We start from the raw sequence: 19,249 nt of genomic DNA, 5'->3' as shown, positions 1-19,249 counted from the left end.
ACAACTAATTACATGTACAACACTATATATATAGGAAATATTTTGGTTCCCTATCAAAAAATTATAATTTATCGTAATACAACAAAATAAAATTGTTTCAATAAAATTGTTATTGAAGTCCAAGCAATCAATCACATATAGAAATAAGTTAACTAAAATAAAAATAAAATAAAACTTCTTTTAAACTTGATGGAAAGTACTATACTATAGTGTCTAGTAGATATTTTCAATGTTAACAGATTGAACATGTGTATAGGCAATGTCCAATAAAGTTTTATTACTTCCAGAGGAGCAAGTCTGTCTAGCACTCCACTAGGTGTTAACTAGAGTATCCAGATGAATGGGTAGATTCCCGGTAGATGAAAAAAAAAGAGGGGGGTGTAAAGGTATATTAAAGGTGAAAGTAAAAATGTTACCTATAGTAAAGTGAGGGCCCGTTTACATTTTTCAGCTAGCTTGTAAGATCTCTTTTTTATTTTTTTTATTTTAAGTATAATTTTTATCACATACTGTCCTCATTAACAAAATATTAACAACAACAACAACAACGAAATTTAATAAACTCGGATTTGACCTGATCTCTAGAAATTTTTTGCATTTGGAAATAATAGCTACAAAAGTTTTAATGTAAATAAATTTAACACGCGACGAAAATATATAAAATTAACGCTATGTTACTATCCAGTGAACGATTTGTCTGTGAACAATTTGTCCGTGCCGTGAACGAATAGTCGCGTGAACGATTTGTCGCGTGAACGATTTGTCGTGAACCAACTGTCGGTGAACAAGTTGTCGGTGAACAAGTTGTCGGTGAGCGAATAGTCCGTGAGCGATATGTCGCGTGAACGAATTGTCTGGTGAACGAAATGTCTGGTGAACGAATAGTCGCGTGAACGAAAAGTCATGAACGATTTGTCGGTGAACGAAATGTCAGTGAACGAATTGTCGTGGAACCATTAGTACTATTTGTTTTCTTGAAGTTTATAATAAGATATTCATAAATCTTTCCAATGTACATTTCACACAGCAAACTATAGTGGATAGACCCACTCTAACCATAGTTTCCATTATTCTATGTTTATGAGTAAAATACGTTTTTAAAATCCCACACATTTGTATAACCCAGACAGCTGCTATTCGTTTGTAAAAAATTGTATAACCTGCATACTATATGCGCAAAAATATGGTAACTGCCTATTCCATTGTACTGCATAAGAAGTTAACAAAAAAACTGCACTGTATTGCAATCTGAGTTAATTTGTTACTTAAAATATTTCATAAATACTTATACCCTTACAATATTTAGCTTTCATGTTGCTATGGTGATCCTTCTTTTGTTATTTCTAGCTGAGCTAGGTGACTATGATCCCAGATTACATACAACTGGATATGTTTCTGAATTTTGTTTTATACCCAATCAAACTGAAGAATTGGAGGCTAAAATAGCTGGCATTCATAGGAGATGTGTGTAAGTTGTTAATGCATAGCTGCCATAAAAACAAAGTTTAAAAAACCTAGCTTTTTATTTACATTTTTCACCAAATTAAATACATTTAGCATTGATACAGTATTGACACTCAAGCTGACACAGGTTCAAGCGGCTGAGGCTTGGTATGAAATTAGTGAAAATGGAATTACTTCCATAGTCAAGCAGAGAGCTCAAATGGATGTGTCTTGGTATGAAACAAAAGGGAAAATGGAATTACTTCCATAGTCATGCAGAGGCTATGTTCCAATTTGACTAGTCAAACTAAGTAAAGGAAAAGCTAGGAAGAAGTAGAAGTTCTAAGAAATGTATTCTGATTTTAGAAAAGACAGTTTACTATGAAAAGGGAACAAGGTCAGAAATTTAATTGAAACATACGGTTCTAAACATTATTGTTATTGCATTAGGAGAAATTATTCATCTCTGCCTGTGGTCCCTTCTGGAGCATAGGCCACCAACCAGCTTCCTCCAAGCATCTTGGTTCTGGGAGAGCCTCTTCAACTGTCCCCATGACTTGCCCATCTGCTTGGCATCTGCTTCCAGGTGGGGAACCTGGTTAATTATATCATCCCCTAGATAAACCTGTAAAACCCACCTTGATGTATGGCACTATATATTCCTGGACTTTCTATCTTTCCTTCGGAGTTCCAGTTGAGGGCTTGTCTAGTTATGTTGGATGCAGGCTTGTGAAGGGTGGGATCTATCCATCTCCTGCATCTCTGAGGAATATCTACTTCAATGGGCTGCTGCTTTGTTCGTTCTCTCCAATCTCTGCTCCATAAAGTAGTATTGGCTTAACAAAGGTGTTGAAGAGCCTGGTGGTGATGCTTATTTCCATAGATCCCCAGGTGTTCTTCAGCTGATGAAATGCTGCTCAAGCTTTACCAATGTGTGCTTCATTGCTGTCTAGGATACTGCAGAGAAGCTTTCCACCCCTTCCAGTGATTTACCTTGGACCTAGCTGAATTGTCCACAATGATGCTTATCTTTTCCTGCATTTGGTGTTGTGTGTCAGAAAGAAGTTGAAGTCAACCAGCTGTTTCCACAGTGTCCACTGTATACCGTTCGCTTCTGGTCTGTTGCTGTCTTCATGACCCAATCTATGGCTAGTAGAAACAAGAAGGGAGGGAGTAAACAGCCTTGTCTCACTCCAGTTTGGACTTCATCTGTCAGTTGGCTGCTATTCACGATTCTTCAAGTCATCCCCTCATATGACTTCTTAATGATATTTGTAATTTTTTCAGGCACTCCATAGTGTCTCAGTAGTCTTTCCTCACTGTCAAAAGCCTTCTCATAGTCTATAAAACTGACGAAGAGAGGGGATTTCAATTCCATGGACTTTACCAAAATGATTCGTAGCGTCACTATCTGACCTAAGCATGATCTTTCGAAAGCCAGCTTGTTGGTCACGGAGATGTGAATCCATGGCATCTTTCATTTGGTTCAGCAGATTGCGGTTTCCCGTATCTTTCAGATCAATGTCTGCCTTTAGCGCTTCAACTGAGATGCTGTCAGTTCATGCAGATTTGCCTTCTTCAATTGCTTGATTGTGCTGTGGATCTCTTCCTTAGTGGGTTTTCTGCTCTTTATAGGTAGGTCTCTTGCAGCTGGTGGTATTTCTGTTGGGTTTGCAGGAGTAGGTCTATTAAGTAGCTCTTGGAAATGCTTGATCCATCTCTTCTTTTGTCCTACTTCATCTGCTATCACTTCATCATTCTTGGCTCTCTGTCTTGGCAAATTTTCCTGATATCTTTTTGATGACTGTGTACAGATCTTTGGTGCTGTTCTGAAGGGCTGCTTCTTTTGCCAGTGCTTCAATGTAGTTCCTCCTGTCTCTTCTGATGCTACGTTTGACATTCCTATCTATTTCAGAATATTCTTTTGGTGCTTTTCCTTTTGCTGCTCTTGTTTTACTGTTGTTTCTGCCTGCTTTCTTCTCTCTTCTTTCCTTGATCTTCTGAAGAGTTTCTGTTGAAATCCACTCCTTGTACCCACATGACTTGGGACCCAATACTTCTTGGCATGTGGAGTTCACTGTTTCTTTCAGTTTCTGCCACGTCTTTTCTGTTTTTTTCTATTTTAGCAGCTCTTCTAGGAGCTGAAACTTGTTTGATAGGGTGAAATTGAACTCTTCTTGTTTTGTGCAGTCTTTCAGTGTAATGATATTATAGTTATGGCGTTGCTTGGACCCTCTTGTCCAACTCTTTTTAGCTTCAGTTTCACTTGGGCGACCAGAAAATGATGATCTGAAGCAACATATGCTCCTCATTTGACATGTACTTCTTGACGACAGATCTTCTTTACAATTCAGATGTGGTCTATTTGGTTCTCTTTTGATAGGTCAGGTGATATCCATGTTGGCCAATCTCTCTCCATTTTCATTCATCTCACATAGTCCCTGCTTTCCATTGATCTCATATCCTCGGGCACGATATAGCCTAAATTGTGCCAAAAATATCAAATATCTAATATCCTCTGTTGTCATTGCTAACCTAAGTGTTGAAGTTGCCCATTATGAGGAGGATGTTCTTCTTGGGTCTGTCATGTATGATTGTTCCTCTCCTCCTTTTCACTGTTGTGTGTTGGGGCGTAGCATTGGACAAATCTAATTTAATCCTCTTCTTGACAGTGCAGATTGAGGTTATTATTATCCATAGTCCATGTGCTTCCCATCCAGTAAGTGCTCTCTGAGCCCACTTGGACAGCATCAGGGCTACTCCCTGAGTGTGTATTGTCTCCTGCTCATGTCCCGAGTATAAAAGTAGATCACCCAAAGTAGTCTTTTTTGCCCTTCCAGCTGGAGGTCTTTCTTCTCCCAGGTCCATGACTGTTGATTGGCTGTTTGGTGTTTCTGTTGTCTACTTGGTAGGGTAGCTAACCATATGCCTAGCCCTCCACCTTTCTCAGCCGGGCTTGGGACCATTCTATGGCAGAGTTAGGAACAATTACTAGTATTTTTTAAATTCAGTATTGTGGTTAAGAACGTGGTATAGGAACATTATTGATACAATTTTTGCCATGCTGTCTAAAGCCAGGCTATGACCCTGAGCTATCCAGCTCATTTTAACTTGTGCAGAGGCTGTTAAAGTGATGAAGCTTGTAACACACATCTACCTGCTGCTCACCTAATGTGTCAGCTTTCTTTAAAGAGACCAATTCTCAAATTCTTTCACACTGGTTGCAACATACACTCTAAATCAATCCACCTAGCACTTACAATTTAAAAGTGCTGATGAGCTAAGATTTTGAATTCTTTCAGTGGAGCTACACCTCTTATGGCAGAGCAAAAATATCTGGAAAAAGTCAAGTGGCTGGAGTTGTACGGTGTAGATCTTCACCCAGTCCAGGTGGGAAAAGTTTTAGATTATTGTTCAATTTTTGCTAAATTGGTAAATTTATATCTTATACATTTATCTTTAAAAAAAACATATCATAGATATTAATTTGTTGTAACATTGTAAATTATAGTTCAGTAAATTCTGCTTTCACTTATGATTATTGTACACTTTTCAGGGGGAGAGCAATGTTGAATATTTTCTAGGTCTGACACCAACTGGAGTTGTAGTCTACAAACACAAAACTAAAGTTGCTAGTTATTTTTGGTTAGTTTAATTTTTTATTTAAAACAATATGTGAATTTATGTTAATAGAACTATTAGTTTTGATTCTATTTTGATATAAATTTCATTCTGTTTAAGGCCTAGAGTTACCAAAGCTAGCCACAAAGGAAAAATGTTCACCATACGGGTTAAAGATAAAAATGTGAGTATCAACTTGAATTTTTCCTTTCATATACTAGCTTATAATAACAGGCCATTGTATTTTGTATCCTTTAATTAGATGTGACTTGTGTTGGAGGTTTTATTTTTTTTCTTACTGACTCAATATAAATTGACCATGTAAACTACCAGAATCAATGTGGGTCAAACATTCTTCAAAATTATCAAGTTGATTACTGAATATTTTGAGCTGAATTGGTATCTCTGCGGATATTTTTTTTATTATAGTAATTTCTTTCAATCTGGCTTGTATTTACTTACTTTCTTTACACATACAAAAATACAAATTTCATACATTCAATATTTCTCTTTCAATTGTTTATGGTTACCTGAAAAAATAGTAATAAAATAATGTGGTTTAGATTAACCTAATAGCTCCTACCTTGGTCTGATGCAGTGTCTACAGCTTGAGCACGTTAGAATGTATTGGGATGCTAACAATAGTTTTATAAACTTTACTATAAGAAGAGCTCATAATGTCTCATTTAGAATATGAGCGTGGTGACTCTTTTTTTTTTTTTAGTGAAAACCGGATGTGTATTGCTTTACTTTATTTATTTGTATATAAATATTTATTTAATGGCGCTGCCCATATCCCCAGTGTATATGCCTCCACCTGGAAAATTGAGTATTTTTATATTCTTAAGGTATTAAAAGCATACATTTTTTATACTAGACACATAGCTCAATTTTTTAAAATCATGTGTTTGTTTATTAGTATTAGATCTTATTTTTTTTTATTGTTTTGTGAATATTTTTTATTTTTTTAGAATTCTTTTTAATTCAGAGCTACCATTTTTTAATTAGGGTATGTTAAGGATTTTTTAACCTGGAAATGGGAACTATTGCGTTAATATTTGAGAAAAAAAATTGTCTGAAAACATTTCAACCATTATTTGTTAAAATCTCCCTCTGTACTATGGTAATGAAATATCTCAAATAGGTGCCATGTTGAATGTAGTTTTGTGATAGATTAAACAAAACTGTGGATGTTAAAACTCGCATCTTTTTTCTGTTTTGTTTTTATATTTAATACACATTGTACACCAGGATAAACACACTTTGGCAAACATTTTCATCTTCACTTTTCTTTGTCTCATTTAAAAAAAAAATTTTAATGATCTAAAATTTGTCATACACGCTTTTGAATCAATTTAGAGTATGTTGCACTCATGTAGAGGATGTAGCAGTAAGCTATAGAGGTTGGAGCACTCCCATATAGAGTTGTTTTCACTACATTTTTACCATGTTAACAGTTATTTGAAATGTTGTGATTTTATTTACAGTTATACATTTTAATATTTCTTCTCATGGGATTTATTTCTATAAAAATTTTGATACTTAATAAATCTTGTAGTTTTCCTAATATTATGTAAATATCAAAGAACAAATATTCTTACAATCTAATTTGAACATTTTTTTTATAGCATGATCAAGACTTTCACATTGATTCATTAAAAACATGCTTTTTGTCTTTTGGTTGTTATATTTTGATCACAATTTGTTACACTGCCTACTGGTACTGTCACACGATGTTAGATTTTATTTCATTTTAATACTGGTTCAAAACTGAATACATAAAAAGATAAAAATGGTAAATCAGTAGCAAAGTAAATCTAGAAAGAAAATCCCCAGGCAGTCACAGCACACACAAACAGAGGCATAGTGATCAAAACGTGCGCCTGGGGCAAGGTACTTTATTGGCGCCCCCACCCCCCATTTTCCATGAACATCACATAGAAATATAGTCTTATAAATAAAAAGTATTTAATAATGATATAAATATAAATAATATAAATATCTAAAATACCTCTGCTTGTGGCGTCTGCCGCCCAAAAGGTGGTGCCCGGGTATTGCCCCCCCCCCCTTTTCCTCCCCCTCACTACACCTCTGCATACAAACCATTAGTGGAAATAATTATGACGAGAGCAGAAAATAAGATCAAGATTTCTTCTATAACAGGGCATTCTTTGATTCTAAGCTTTAAAGATTGCACAATTTTACATTTATGAAGTCCAGTATCTATATATATAATTCTCTTCATTGCTCAAGAGTTTGGACGAGAAGAAGAAGCAAAGGAAAGATCACTCTCTTATTTCTGCGGATAGTCACCCCACAAAAAAAACAAGAGAGGGGGGAGAACACTACGGATGAATACCTGGTCGTGCAATTTGCGCGCTGGACTGTCGTTTGGATTTATCAACCCTGCCCGCTCCCATCCCGCTTTGTCCTGCGGGAGGTTTGGACTAGGAAGTAAACTATTTTTAACTCTGAAGGAACATCCAAAACATTTAAAACATTTTACAAACACTAAATAACAGCGCCGGACTTAACCATTGTGACCAAGAAGTCATGGAAAGAGAACAACTAATCTACTATGTATATTCACCCGTCACTAAATAGCAGGGCCGGACTTAATAATTGTGGGGCCCTATGCGAAACAGATTTCGTGGGGCCAAGTTTGGGTAGGGACGCGGATAATAAGTGAAATTTAAGAATTTGTAATAGAAAATAAATTCGTCTATGCATTTTATTCATTCTTTACTACATACAGAATTACTTAATGAGCCTTGCGTGTAGCAAAGTCATATAGTATATCATAATAATTCTGTTTTCTACATAGATCATGCTCAATGGCAAGAATTACCAAATGTTTCAATCTATCTTTGAGAATTGTTGACCTAAAGTAATTCTTCATTAGTTTGAGGCGCGAGAAGCTTCTTTCACCAGATTACACAATTATGGCTAATACATAATGCCATTTTTATTTATCACGCGTATTTTTGCCGTTTTCCATATTGAATGACACCCCAAAATGACAATTTTTGTCTATATATTTCCGTATATTTTAAGGACTTTTTTGTATATTTTGCAATTTTGGGAGATTTCCAGGAGCTCCTGGTAAATCGACAGGAGGGCACGGGAAATCTGTTTTAAGTTATAAAATGATTTAATTTAATAATTTATACACCTTGAATTAGCACGGGTCCTATAAAAGTGCGGGGCCAACTGCGGTCACATTGGTTGCAGTGGCCTAAGCGGCGTATGCTACGCTGCCGGTCGACTAGTTAAATAATAATTTTTTAGGTATTTGTTGGCAGTAACTTGATTACCAACTTTTCTTTGCTCAAGAGTTATCTTATACATTCATAAGCTCTTCACATTTGGGTTTAAACTCTATGCAAATTGTTGTTGTTTTTTTTTGGAATTTTTAGGACACACCTGAGAAAACCTAACTCTAATGAGTACAGTGGTGCAGCTAGGGATTTGGTGGCCCGGGGGGGCTTGACCTCTTTTGAGGCCCCTGCATTTTGACATTTGACATCATGACAAGAGATAATGGCGTAATATTTAATGTTAAAACCAATTTCGGACACTCATTTGGGGGCCCCTCTCAAGTGGGTCTGTGGGATTTTTAAATTTGGACCCTAGCTACAATACTGAATGAGTACCTGACATTTGTTTGGGAAAATAAAGGCGGTTAGTTGTTCTGGCCAAATGACACCCCCATTAATCACCAGCCATAGATACAGATGACCTTTACATCTGCCCTACTTTACTATTTTTTGCAATATTTTTAGTTTTCTTAATCATCTAAGAACTCGTCCTCTAGAAAGCCAATGCATCTTTTAATGAATGTTGAGACATATTCCATATCTAACAATTCACAATATTCTCTGAATTCTCTTCTTTTTAATCCTTTTCTCTAATTTTGTTCACACATTAATCAACTATCATAACATGTTGCGAATTCCAAATTTTTCCACACAAAGCCTCTTGGTGATGATATTTCAGAAAAGGGAGACCTAAAAGTTCTTTCAAGCAAAAACTAAAATGTCTATAGTTAAAGTAGTAAAGTTCTCCTTTCAGACGTTGCTATCTATAGGGCAAATGATGTAAAGGTCATCTATTTCTGTGGCCCATGGTTAACAAGCAGGGCTAACAACCAAGCGCGTGTAGATAAAAAAAAAAATGCAGTATGTACAAGATTAGAATTGAAATGCCCTTCTGATATTTGCTGAAACAACTGTTGTCTTAATTCATTCAATTTCTGAATCATTTTTATTTAGATTTTAAAATGTTAGTTTGTTCTTTTTCTTAGGAGCCTAAAGTTGATTCAAATAAATAATAAAATAAACACTTTTGCAAAGAAAAAAATTAACTGAAACATCTTTTAGATTTACATTCCTTGATGTAAATGTAATTGTTTTTATATAAATAACAATTTTGCTTACTCTCCTGAGCCTGTAGTTTTTCTTTTAATAGAATGCATTTGAAGTAAATTCATTGGAATTCATGAGTTAGTATTTGCTGATTGTTGTTTAGAATGATGAAAATGTCTATGGCTTTGAATTGTCCACCAAGTCTGCATGTAAACACTTGTGGAAATGTTGCATTGAGCACCATGCTTTCTTCAGGTAAAACACAATTAGATGAATGGCTTAGGTTTGACTAAACTTCAGTTTAAGCTTTTAACATTGATGCTCAACAAGTGTAAATATTGATTATTTTCTAGTGGAAGATCATCAAGGCTTGCAGCCACTGAAACTAGGTCTAGACAGCAGCCTACTGTTCAAAGGTCACAGAGTCGAAGGCAGGCACGCAGATCCAATTCAGACTCGAGGCTTGTTGGTTAGTTTGATTTTGGTTTTCACTTAGTTTTTTGGTTTCTTTTTAGCTTGTTAGTACTGCAGTTATAAAAGCTGTTGTGACATACAACTCATAAATATGAAAATGAATTACTGTAAGATATTATTTCATTTTAAACTGCAGCTGAACAATGGCATAATGATCAGCATGTCCACAAAAACAGAACAGTCCTAACAGTTATGGGACAGGCAGAGCCAGTTAGAGCGTGAGTGGAAAATTGATCTTTCTTTACTCTTTGTCACTAAATTTTTCGCCATATTCCACTGGAGTTGACAAGTTTTTATTAGCTCTTAAATGGGGGAAAAGTCACTATTGGGTTTGTGTAGTCTTTATGTCTGTCAGACACTTCAAAATTACAAAAGCAAGACCCCACTATCTGGCTAAAAAAAAAGGAGAGGGTAAAGCACAAACGTGCATACTTTTTAGTATGGAAAGGGGAGGGTCATTAATAAGCTTTATTATCCTGTGTTCAACAATAGCATGCTTCAAAAACCTTCACAGAACTCAACAAAACATTGTAATAAACTAACACATGAAACTCACTTTACTCAGTGCACAGCCAGCAGTTATAGTCAGGTTTTAGGAAAGCTTAAGTTTTATTGTAGAATCAAGAGAACCAACAAATTGTCACAGTGAAACGACAAAGTTGACATTGAAAGGATATTTTTCAATGTCTAAGATCTCTAGAAATCTTTTTGAATAGAAATCCAAGGGATGGAATTTTGTTAGTTCGGTTAATTAGTTAAAAAAAAACTTGTTTCTTAGTATTTAAAACTTGTCTCTTTATTCTAGACCTCATCATTGAACTCGTTTTTTTTATTTAAACATTGTCATCTAATTGATTTCTTTATTTAGACTTTGTCATAGAACTAGTTCTAAGACCTCATTTTAGAATTGGTTTCTTTAGGTAGACCTCATTTTAGAATTAGTCTCCTCATGTAAACCACACTTGAGAATTAGTCTCTTTATGTAGACTTCATTTTTTAATTAGTCTCTTTATGTAGACCTCATTTTAGAATTAGTCTCATTATGTTAGACCTCATTTTAGAATTAGTCTCATTATGTTAGACCTCATTTTAGAATTAGTCTCATTATGTTAGACCTCATTTTAGAATTTGTCTCTTTTTGGCCCAAATTGTGCCAATGTGCTAAAAATCCAAATCCAATCCTTTATGTAGACCTCAGGCAAAGAACGTTTTTTTATTTAGATTTTGTCATAGAACTTGTTTCTATATTTAGATTTTGTAAAAGAACTTGTTTCTTTATTTAGACCTCGTCATCGATCACTTCCAGAACTACAGGGGAGACAATCACCAAGAAGTATCAAATCTGCTCCATGGGAGTCCAAGTTAGATTAGTAAGTAGATTTCCTAACATTTGAATACTGGTAGCCTGTGATAGCATATCATTTCTCATAACTAGCATTGGAAAAGTAGATTTACTAGCATTGGAATACTGCTAGAATGTTATATCACATTCATTTCATTTCTTATAACATTAGATAATTGATATATTTTGCAGTGGCCTTTACACAAGTGGTCATGACTCTCCATCAGTTTACAGTGATAACAAATATCCAGGAAGTGATAGCCAAAGTGGTATCAGCCAGAGAAAGAGGTGTTTTTTTTGCTAAGAAGATTGTTTTCTTATTTAATTTTAACAAATGTCACACCTGACATTTTGAAAGTTCATATCCATAAAGGAATTTAAAAAAAAAGAGTTTAGATTTATATAAATTTCTTAACTGTGATAAAGTTGTTTTTTTTAAATCCCTACATAAATGTAAATACTTATAATTAATATTCTAAAGAACAAAAAGTCAACAAGAGATAATATAAATCAACAAATGAGGCTGTAATAGTTATTAAAAAATTATGTTTCAAAGAAAAATTAAGATGGACAGTAATACCTATATTAAAGTTATGATATTAAAGTAATGATTATATTGTAAAAACTATGGCAGTGATTATTTGTATCAAACAAGTAATATATTTTACAAACTTAAAGCAGGAAAGTACAGTATATGTTTCATCAAACTTGAGAACTATTGTACAAACTAATTCTCAAGATATCAATTTCAACTACTTCATTTCTATTTCTATTGTTTTGAAAGATACTTTCCAAACACTAAAACTTCTGACAATGAAAGTGATGCATCAGCTTCCAGAAGAAGAAGGTAACTGTGTTGACTTCAACAGTATTTAGTACTTACTGGTAACAAATTACAAGTTAAAGTTACAATAAAATGCTTCTTTTTTTTCTAAAGGCGAGAGTTAGACAGTGACAGTGGATCAGAAATTTCATTCCCTCATTCTGGACACAATAGAAAAATTCGACACACAATGAGTGATAAAGATATGAAATTAAGAAGTAATGGAAATTTGTAAGTAAAATACTTCAATGTAAACATCACTCTCTCTATATATACAGTAGGTTTGTTAGTTTTTATTTTTTATTGCATTCGCTTATTACTTTAAGAAATTATACTAATAATGTAATTATAATAAAATTAATAACCTTTTAATGGTTGTGTTACATGTTTAACAGTTAACACATTAGCATATTAAACAGATCAGACATGATAATGTATTTTTTTTTTAATTTAAGCTTAACAAAAATTTATTTAGGAAATAATTGTATCTGCTAATATTTTTTTTATGGAGTAGACATTATTTTTCTTAAGTCTGTAAAGAGTTTTTTTTTTTTTTAAATTTGAATAGCTTTTATAAAGCGCAACTTTCATGCTTATGACAATCTCTGGCACTTTAGTTCAATCTCTTTTTCAGACCAGTGGGGGAGGTGGTATCTGGGAAAATGTTTTTTATGCTGCCGTTAGGTCCTGAGTAAACACAACTCTGCTCGAGTCTGGTGTTGAACCTTGGGTCCCCTTGATAGGTTGCCAATGCACACCCAAGTAGTTTAAGCCTCTTGGTCACACATCCCTGAATTTCATACTTAAAAAAAGTTAGTTCAACAGTGGTGTCAGTGCGCTTAATAATATTTAGTGCATGAAACCTGCTAGCTCTGCTAATTGTATTGAAAATTACTAGCAATGATTTTTCCTTGGCATTTATCTGGTTATTTTCATTGCTTTATTAAATAATTCTGTGTCTAGTTTCAATAATTTTTAAATAGATCTATATGTACAAATTTTTTCCTATCCTAGGAATATTCCAATGTCTTCTGACAGTCTATCGTGGCCTTTAAGTATGGAGAGGGCCTCTATCTTACTGCCTTTACTATGATCTATGAAATTTTCATACCTAGTTTCATTAGGATTGCTTAAACTGTTTACAATTTGTTTTAAAGATTAGATTAGTGCGAAAGTTGTGGTTAAGTCTTTCAGTCTTCTTATCTTATCTTATATGATACAGACGCTACTTCAAAAAAGAAGATGATTACATCCTATGCGTCATGCATATTAACCAATGACCTTAACTCCGCCAAGTCACTGGTTTTCCTGGCTAGCTCAGGCATCCCATTCCATGCTCTAATAGCGCTATGGAAGAAGGAGCTTTTGTACAAATTTGTTAAATTTTGTTTTTGTATTTGAAAATTATGGTACAGTGTTTTATGTATAATTGCTACTTTACTTTTAAGTCTTCTATCCTGAAGACTTTCTAAATTTAGTGATTTTACTAAAGATGTTACTCTAATCAAATGTGAATATTCGTTTGTTATGAATCTCACTGCTCTCTTTTGTGTCTGTTCCATTTTCTTAATGTTTTCTTGAGTTTAAGGGTCCCAAACAGAGGATGCATATTCTATTATTGGTCTAACCAAGGTTAAATAACATTTTAGTTTTATGTTCTTATTTGATTTATAGAAATTTCTTCTAATAAACCATAATGTTTTGTTTGATTTTTTTATAGTTTCATCAATGTGGGGATTCCATGACAGATTTTCATTTATTATAACATCTAGGTATTTTGTGTTTTTAGTCTGTGTTACTGGTTTACCATGAATAAGAAAGGTGGAATTAATTTGTTTTAGTTTTTTTGTTACTCTTAATAACTAACATTTTTTTGGGTGGAAAGACATGCTCCAATTTGATTCCCATATCTGTAATTCATCTAATTCTCTTTGTAAAATTTCTGTATCTTGTTTTGTTTTCATTGTTCTATATATTAAGCAATTGTCTGCAAATAATCTGACTTTTGTTGCTGAACTAATGCAATTTGGTAAATCGTTTATGTAAATTAAAAATAGTAGTGGACCTAAGACTGTTCATTGTGGTACACCTGAGTTTACTGTTATTGGTGTTGATTTAGAGCCATTTGTTATTACAGCTTGTTCTCTCCCTATCAGAAAATCTTTAATCCACTGATGCAATGGACTATCAATGCCGAAATATTTTAAGTTTTTTAAGCAAACTATGGTGTTGAACTTTGTCAAAACCCTTTGAAAAATCTAGTAAGATAGCATCTATTTGCTCACTATTATCTAAACCTTTTGAAAAATGATCAAAGTCTTTGAAAGTTTGTCACTTTTTTCTTCATGTCTTAACAGTCAAAGGTCTCAGATGTTTTTATTGGTGTATGATAGATAATGCTCTTGTAAGTTTACTTTAGTAAAACTTCTTTATATTTTGTTTGACTGTTATTCATAGTAATATTAAACATTTTTTTTATTCAAAGGTTTTATCCTTACCATGACAAAGAAAACCTTTCCCAAGGGTATATTTTTTTTATTTTGTCATTTAGTTATTTTCTTCCAAATGTTGCATTGATATATATATATATATATATATACACATACAGTGCTTTTTTGTAAAAAAATAGGTGCCAGTAGTCAGTAGTTGATTGCCTAACTTTTAACTACTAAAAATTAATAATATACGTTAAAATACAAGAAAAGTCATCATTTTTCAAAAAGGTGTCTGTACGCTGTACCGGTGTGTACCGTCACAAAAAAAGCCCTATATAAACTATAAAACAATTTGCAAGATGTTTGATAGTCTATATTCAATATTCAATATTTTGAATAACATTTTCTTTATCAGACTAAGCAGTGATTTGAAATTAGCATACTTTGATACAGTAGTGTTGTAGTGAAAATTTTTTTTTATCGATGCAGGTCTATTCCTTCGTTACATTCAGCTCCAGCAGGAGAAGCTAAGCAAAGAAGGAGACGACGGTAAGCAAGAAACTTTTTCATACAAAATTATTGCAAGAAACTTTATATACAAAATTATTGCAAGAAACTTTATATACAAAATTATTGCAAGAAACTTTATATACAAAATTATTGCACTTTTCATACAAAATTATTGCAAGAAACTTTTCATTCTAAATTTTTCTCTTTTGAAAGATAATACAATATATAGTTTGTCCATCATGGTTCGAGGGGGCTGAGGGCTTTGCACTGGGGTTTTATGCCTCCTCATGTTGCTGGTGAGACTTATGTGAGCCCAGAATGTTCGGCTGCACACTGGGCAGATTATTCCAGCTGGAGCTAGTGTCGTTGGCCTTGCTTTTCTTCTCTGGCGTTTTTCTTCTGCCAGGGTTGTCCCTAAAGCGCTTTCTTTGACCACCTTGCAGGCACTTTCCTTTGCTTAGTTGGCCATACAAGAGTCGTTTAAGGATGTGGCGGTCTTCCATTTCCATTCTGCAGACGTGTCCTGTCCATCGCAGCTGGGACTGCATCAAGATTGTGTGGATGCTTTGCAGACCCGCTCTTCGAAGGACTTCAGTATCTGGTTTTTTGTCTTGCCATTTGACATTCAGTATTTTTCTTAGACATGTCACGTGGAAGTTCAGTTTCTTTGCATGTTTTCTGTACACTGTCCACATTTCTGAGGCATAGAGCAATTTAGGGAGGAGGACACCTTGATAGATCCCTAGTTTTGTGTTTCTGGTGATACCTCGTCTGTTTCATATGTTTTTAGAGAGTCTGCCATAAGATACACTGGCCTTGGCTATACACAGGTCGATTTCATTATTGATCTTTACGTTTCTGGAGAATGTGCTGCCAAGATGTCTGAATCTGTCCACTGCGTTAATATCATGCCCATTTGATGCTTGGATTCGAGTAGGCTTTCCCAGAAGCAGGCAAGACTTCAGTCTGTTTTGTGTTGATGGTAAGGCCAAATTCTGAGCATGCTTTTGAGAAGTCAATGACGATGCTCTGCATATCATTTTTGGTGATACGTATGTCCTGACGGTCAGATTGTTGTATGGTGATGACTTAGTCTATGATGTGCCAGTGTCTTGAGCGGGGATGTATCCAGGAAGTTTGCTTTCTCATTGGGAGACTGAATATTGTGTTTGATATGAGCAGCTTGTGTTCAGCACAGGTCTGGGGTAGTAATAATCCGTTGCTGTAGCACTGACCTATCCTGAATTTGCCTAAGACTCCTTTCCAGATGTGATGGTCAGAGCCGACTCTTGCGTTGAAGTCACAGAGAAAGATTAGCTTATCTGTTTTTGGAATATCAAGTATGGTTGAGTTTAGTTCGTCGTAGAACTTTTCTTTACATCATCTGGGTTGGTCATGGTAACAGCTAACAGTGAAAATGTGTTTCTTTCCGTTTTGTAAAGGCAGCTTTAGGATCATGAGCCTGTCACTAATTCCTTTGGGAGGCCCGACTAGTTTAGATACTAATGATGTTTTTCTGGCAAAGTCGACTCCAGATTCACGTTGTACTTCAGTGCTTCTACCGTTCCAGAAGAAAGTATATCCAAATCCTCTTTCGCAGAGTTCACCTTCATCTGCAAGTCAAGTCTCACTTAGTGCTGCTATGTCTAATGGAGCTCCATGGCTACTAGTGCATTTCGTCTTTGTGGTCTTTCAGATGTGTCATTGTCAAGTAGTGTGCGCACTTTCCATGCGCCTATGGTAAGAGGAACTATCCTCGTCTTTTTCTTTGAATTTCGCCCACTTTTGTAGGGTTCCCGCCAACTGGGTTACGCTGGCTAGGGTAGCTTAGAGCAGGCAATTTTTGGGGCACCTTTTCTAGCCCTGTCCTCATGCTATGGAGGTGAGCAGTACACTCCTATATAGGGCTGCTCAGCCGCTCAGGGGGCTGCAGGACTCCACTGCTGCTCTGTGTCAGTGGTGAACAACATATGGCCTGAGCCGCCTGTGTGCATGGTTGCAGCTACGGCTTCTAGTGTGCCCCACACCTACTGCTTCACTGTTTGCCTGTCGCCACAGGGCTTTGGTTAGGTTGTATTTGGGGGAGGGGGGATGACTTGTGACTTGCACTGGAATTTGGATTAAAGTGAGGAGGATTCACGCAACACGTCGACCTCACTCTCACGCCTTAAAGCCCATTATTTTCCGGAAGCAAGATTTGATCAAGACGTCCGGGGCTGAGTTTGGGTGCAGTTGATGACCAGAGACTTTCTGTGTGTCTTGTCCTGCTTTTCTGTCTGATTTGTCTAGTTTTGTGACGTTACGCACAGGCTGCCAAGTCCAGACTTCACATGCTAGGTTTGACAGAACCTCTGTGTACTGAGTGCCATTGACACGTCAGATACCCTCTATCTGGTTTAGCCAGCAGGTCAAAGCCGTTTCCAGGGTGTGGCCGATGCGCATGCTACGGCTTTTGGGAAGCCACAGGTGAGAGTTGGGGACCAAGAGTGAGCCAAGCTACCCTCAAAAAGAGGGTATGTCTGCCTGTTCACTAGAGGTGCTACCCCTCCTAGATACCCCATATACCCCTGCTACTGTCTTGAGTCCATTGATAAAAGTCTTGTGAAAATAATTAGTAGAAAGGCAGACACAGATATTAATTAAACATTTTTGAATTGTTCTAGTTGAGATACAAAGATTAATAAGATTATCCTAATATACTGTTATAACTTTCGCGGATGGGGGTAGAGGCGTGTGTGTATTCAGCTGACACAAAATATTCGTGCCAGTGGTAGACAAGTGGTCAACTGTGATGAGTGGCAATGGTCAACTGTTGTGACTGATGGTGCAGCGACACTTTGAGGAAGATCTATTTTGAATACTACACAGACTTGTCACATTGGATATAGTCATGTGATCATTCAGAAGGTCGAGCAATGTTCTGTCGGGTTCTAGAAGGTCTTCAGTGATCATTTTAAAGAGCAAAGGTGTCACAGTCATGGCGGTTCAGTTTAAAGTGGTTCCGTACAGCACATAACAATGATTCAGTTTGGAGTACAGTCAAGACATCTTGTGAGTACAAAACGAAGTCACAATCTATTATCAAGTCTGGTACAGTGAGCCCAGTGTGGAACAGTTGAGCCCAGTGCAAGCCCGGGATGAGGCAGAGACGCCAGTAGAGTTTAATACAGCAGTACAAGAGTTGATATGGTGCAGCTGTTAACGGGAAGCATTTGTACAGTGTTACATTTTGCATATTTAACAGTATTTGCTTTGATTTATTGGACATTAAGTGTTACTTTATTTTGGACCACTGAGTTATCAAGTTCTTTGAGCTGGTAGTGTCGTGTTGTGCTTCATGCAGAGAGTCTGAATAGTGAGAGTCTGAATAGTGAGAGTTGTTGCAATACTCAATTAAAAGATTTAAAACATTGCAACATCATATTTTTGTCGTCCTGCACAAAAGATGGAAAATTTCTACTTAAGAAAACTTGTATAGAGCAGGTCAATAGAGTACATCAAATGAAAAGGTAAAGACTTTTGGATGATCATCACCAATTGAAGCACAGATGAAATAGTAATCAGTGTTGAAGATTGTCTCAGTGACCCATTCTATATCACTAAATGCTGTTCATAGAATGATACGGTTATATTTTTGTTAGTTAGTTTTGCATGACTCGAATTTTATAATGCAAAATTTGTTAACCAATAATAATATTTAATTTACAGTCGAAGTAAATCACCTGGCAATACAAAAAGACCACCTGAGGAATTAAAACAGCATATAGAGTAAGATTCAATATTCTACATATGTTATATTTTAATGTCATTTTTTGATATTTAAAATTATTCATCTTAATGTATAGGGTAAATGTCTAGTCTAAATGTATATTTTAAACATTAATAAATATATTTTTTAAAAGAGAATTATTAAACTTAAAATATAATAAAATAATTTAAAAAAAAATAATTTAAAAAATATTTGATTCAATTAGGGTATTGAACCTGTGACATCGTCAACTGCTTAAATTTACAATTTTTCTGATTCAACTAACAGTCAAAGCATACTTGGTATATTCATTATATGGATATCTAGATTCTAGAGCTAACACTAGACCTAAAGTTCTGATTTAGAACCTTAAGATCTAGTCTATATTTACTTCTAGATCTTGAATCGATTAGGGGTGCACCGGATAGTAGATCAGGCTTCGGCTGAATATTTTGCCATTTTTCACTATCTGGCCATATTTGACTCCGG

At 35.3% G+C, this 19,249-nt stretch overlaps 1 protein-coding gene across 6 annotated transcripts in view; it reads left to right on the top strand.

Annotated features, from left to right (window-relative positions):
- LOC106052684 (band 4.1-like protein 4) overlaps positions 1 to 19,249 on the top strand; it is a 61,057-nt gene that overhangs the window by 18,158 nt on the left and 23,650 nt on the right. For 5 of the 6 annotated variants that reach the window (XM_056041001.1, XM_056041011.1, XM_056041020.1 and 2 more), the window contains 14 exons: positions 1,348 to 1,468; positions 4,746 to 4,833; positions 5,000 to 5,088; positions 5,185 to 5,248; positions 9,592 to 9,683; positions 9,782 to 9,897; positions 10,039 to 10,120; positions 11,186 to 11,272; positions 11,437 to 11,532; positions 12,029 to 12,091; positions 12,182 to 12,298; positions 14,553 to 14,591; positions 14,992 to 15,051; positions 18,721 to 18,780. In XM_056041001.1, the coding sequence (XP_055896976.1) occupies positions 1,348 to 1,468; positions 4,746 to 4,833; positions 5,000 to 5,088; positions 5,185 to 5,248; positions 9,592 to 9,683; positions 9,782 to 9,897; positions 10,039 to 10,120; positions 11,186 to 11,272; positions 11,437 to 11,532; positions 12,029 to 12,091; positions 12,182 to 12,298; positions 14,553 to 14,591; positions 14,992 to 15,051; positions 18,721 to 18,780 (1,174 nt within the window). The remainder of the gene's footprint in view (positions 1 to 1,347; positions 1,469 to 4,745; positions 4,834 to 4,999; positions 5,089 to 5,184; positions 5,249 to 9,591; positions 9,684 to 9,781; positions 9,898 to 10,038; positions 10,121 to 11,185; positions 11,273 to 11,436; positions 11,533 to 12,028; positions 12,092 to 12,181; positions 12,299 to 14,552; positions 14,592 to 14,991; positions 15,052 to 18,720; positions 18,781 to 19,249) is intronic. The other variant, XM_013208116.2, reaches the window with a different exon arrangement.

This window comes from Biomphalaria glabrata, chromosome 1 (genome assembly GCF_947242115.1).
Source record: "Biomphalaria glabrata chromosome 1, xgBioGlab47.1, whole genome shotgun sequence".
Taxonomy (NCBI): domain Eukaryota; kingdom Metazoa; phylum Mollusca; class Gastropoda; family Planorbidae; genus Biomphalaria; species Biomphalaria glabrata.
This window is presented reverse-complemented; position numbering and strand designations above follow the sequence as displayed.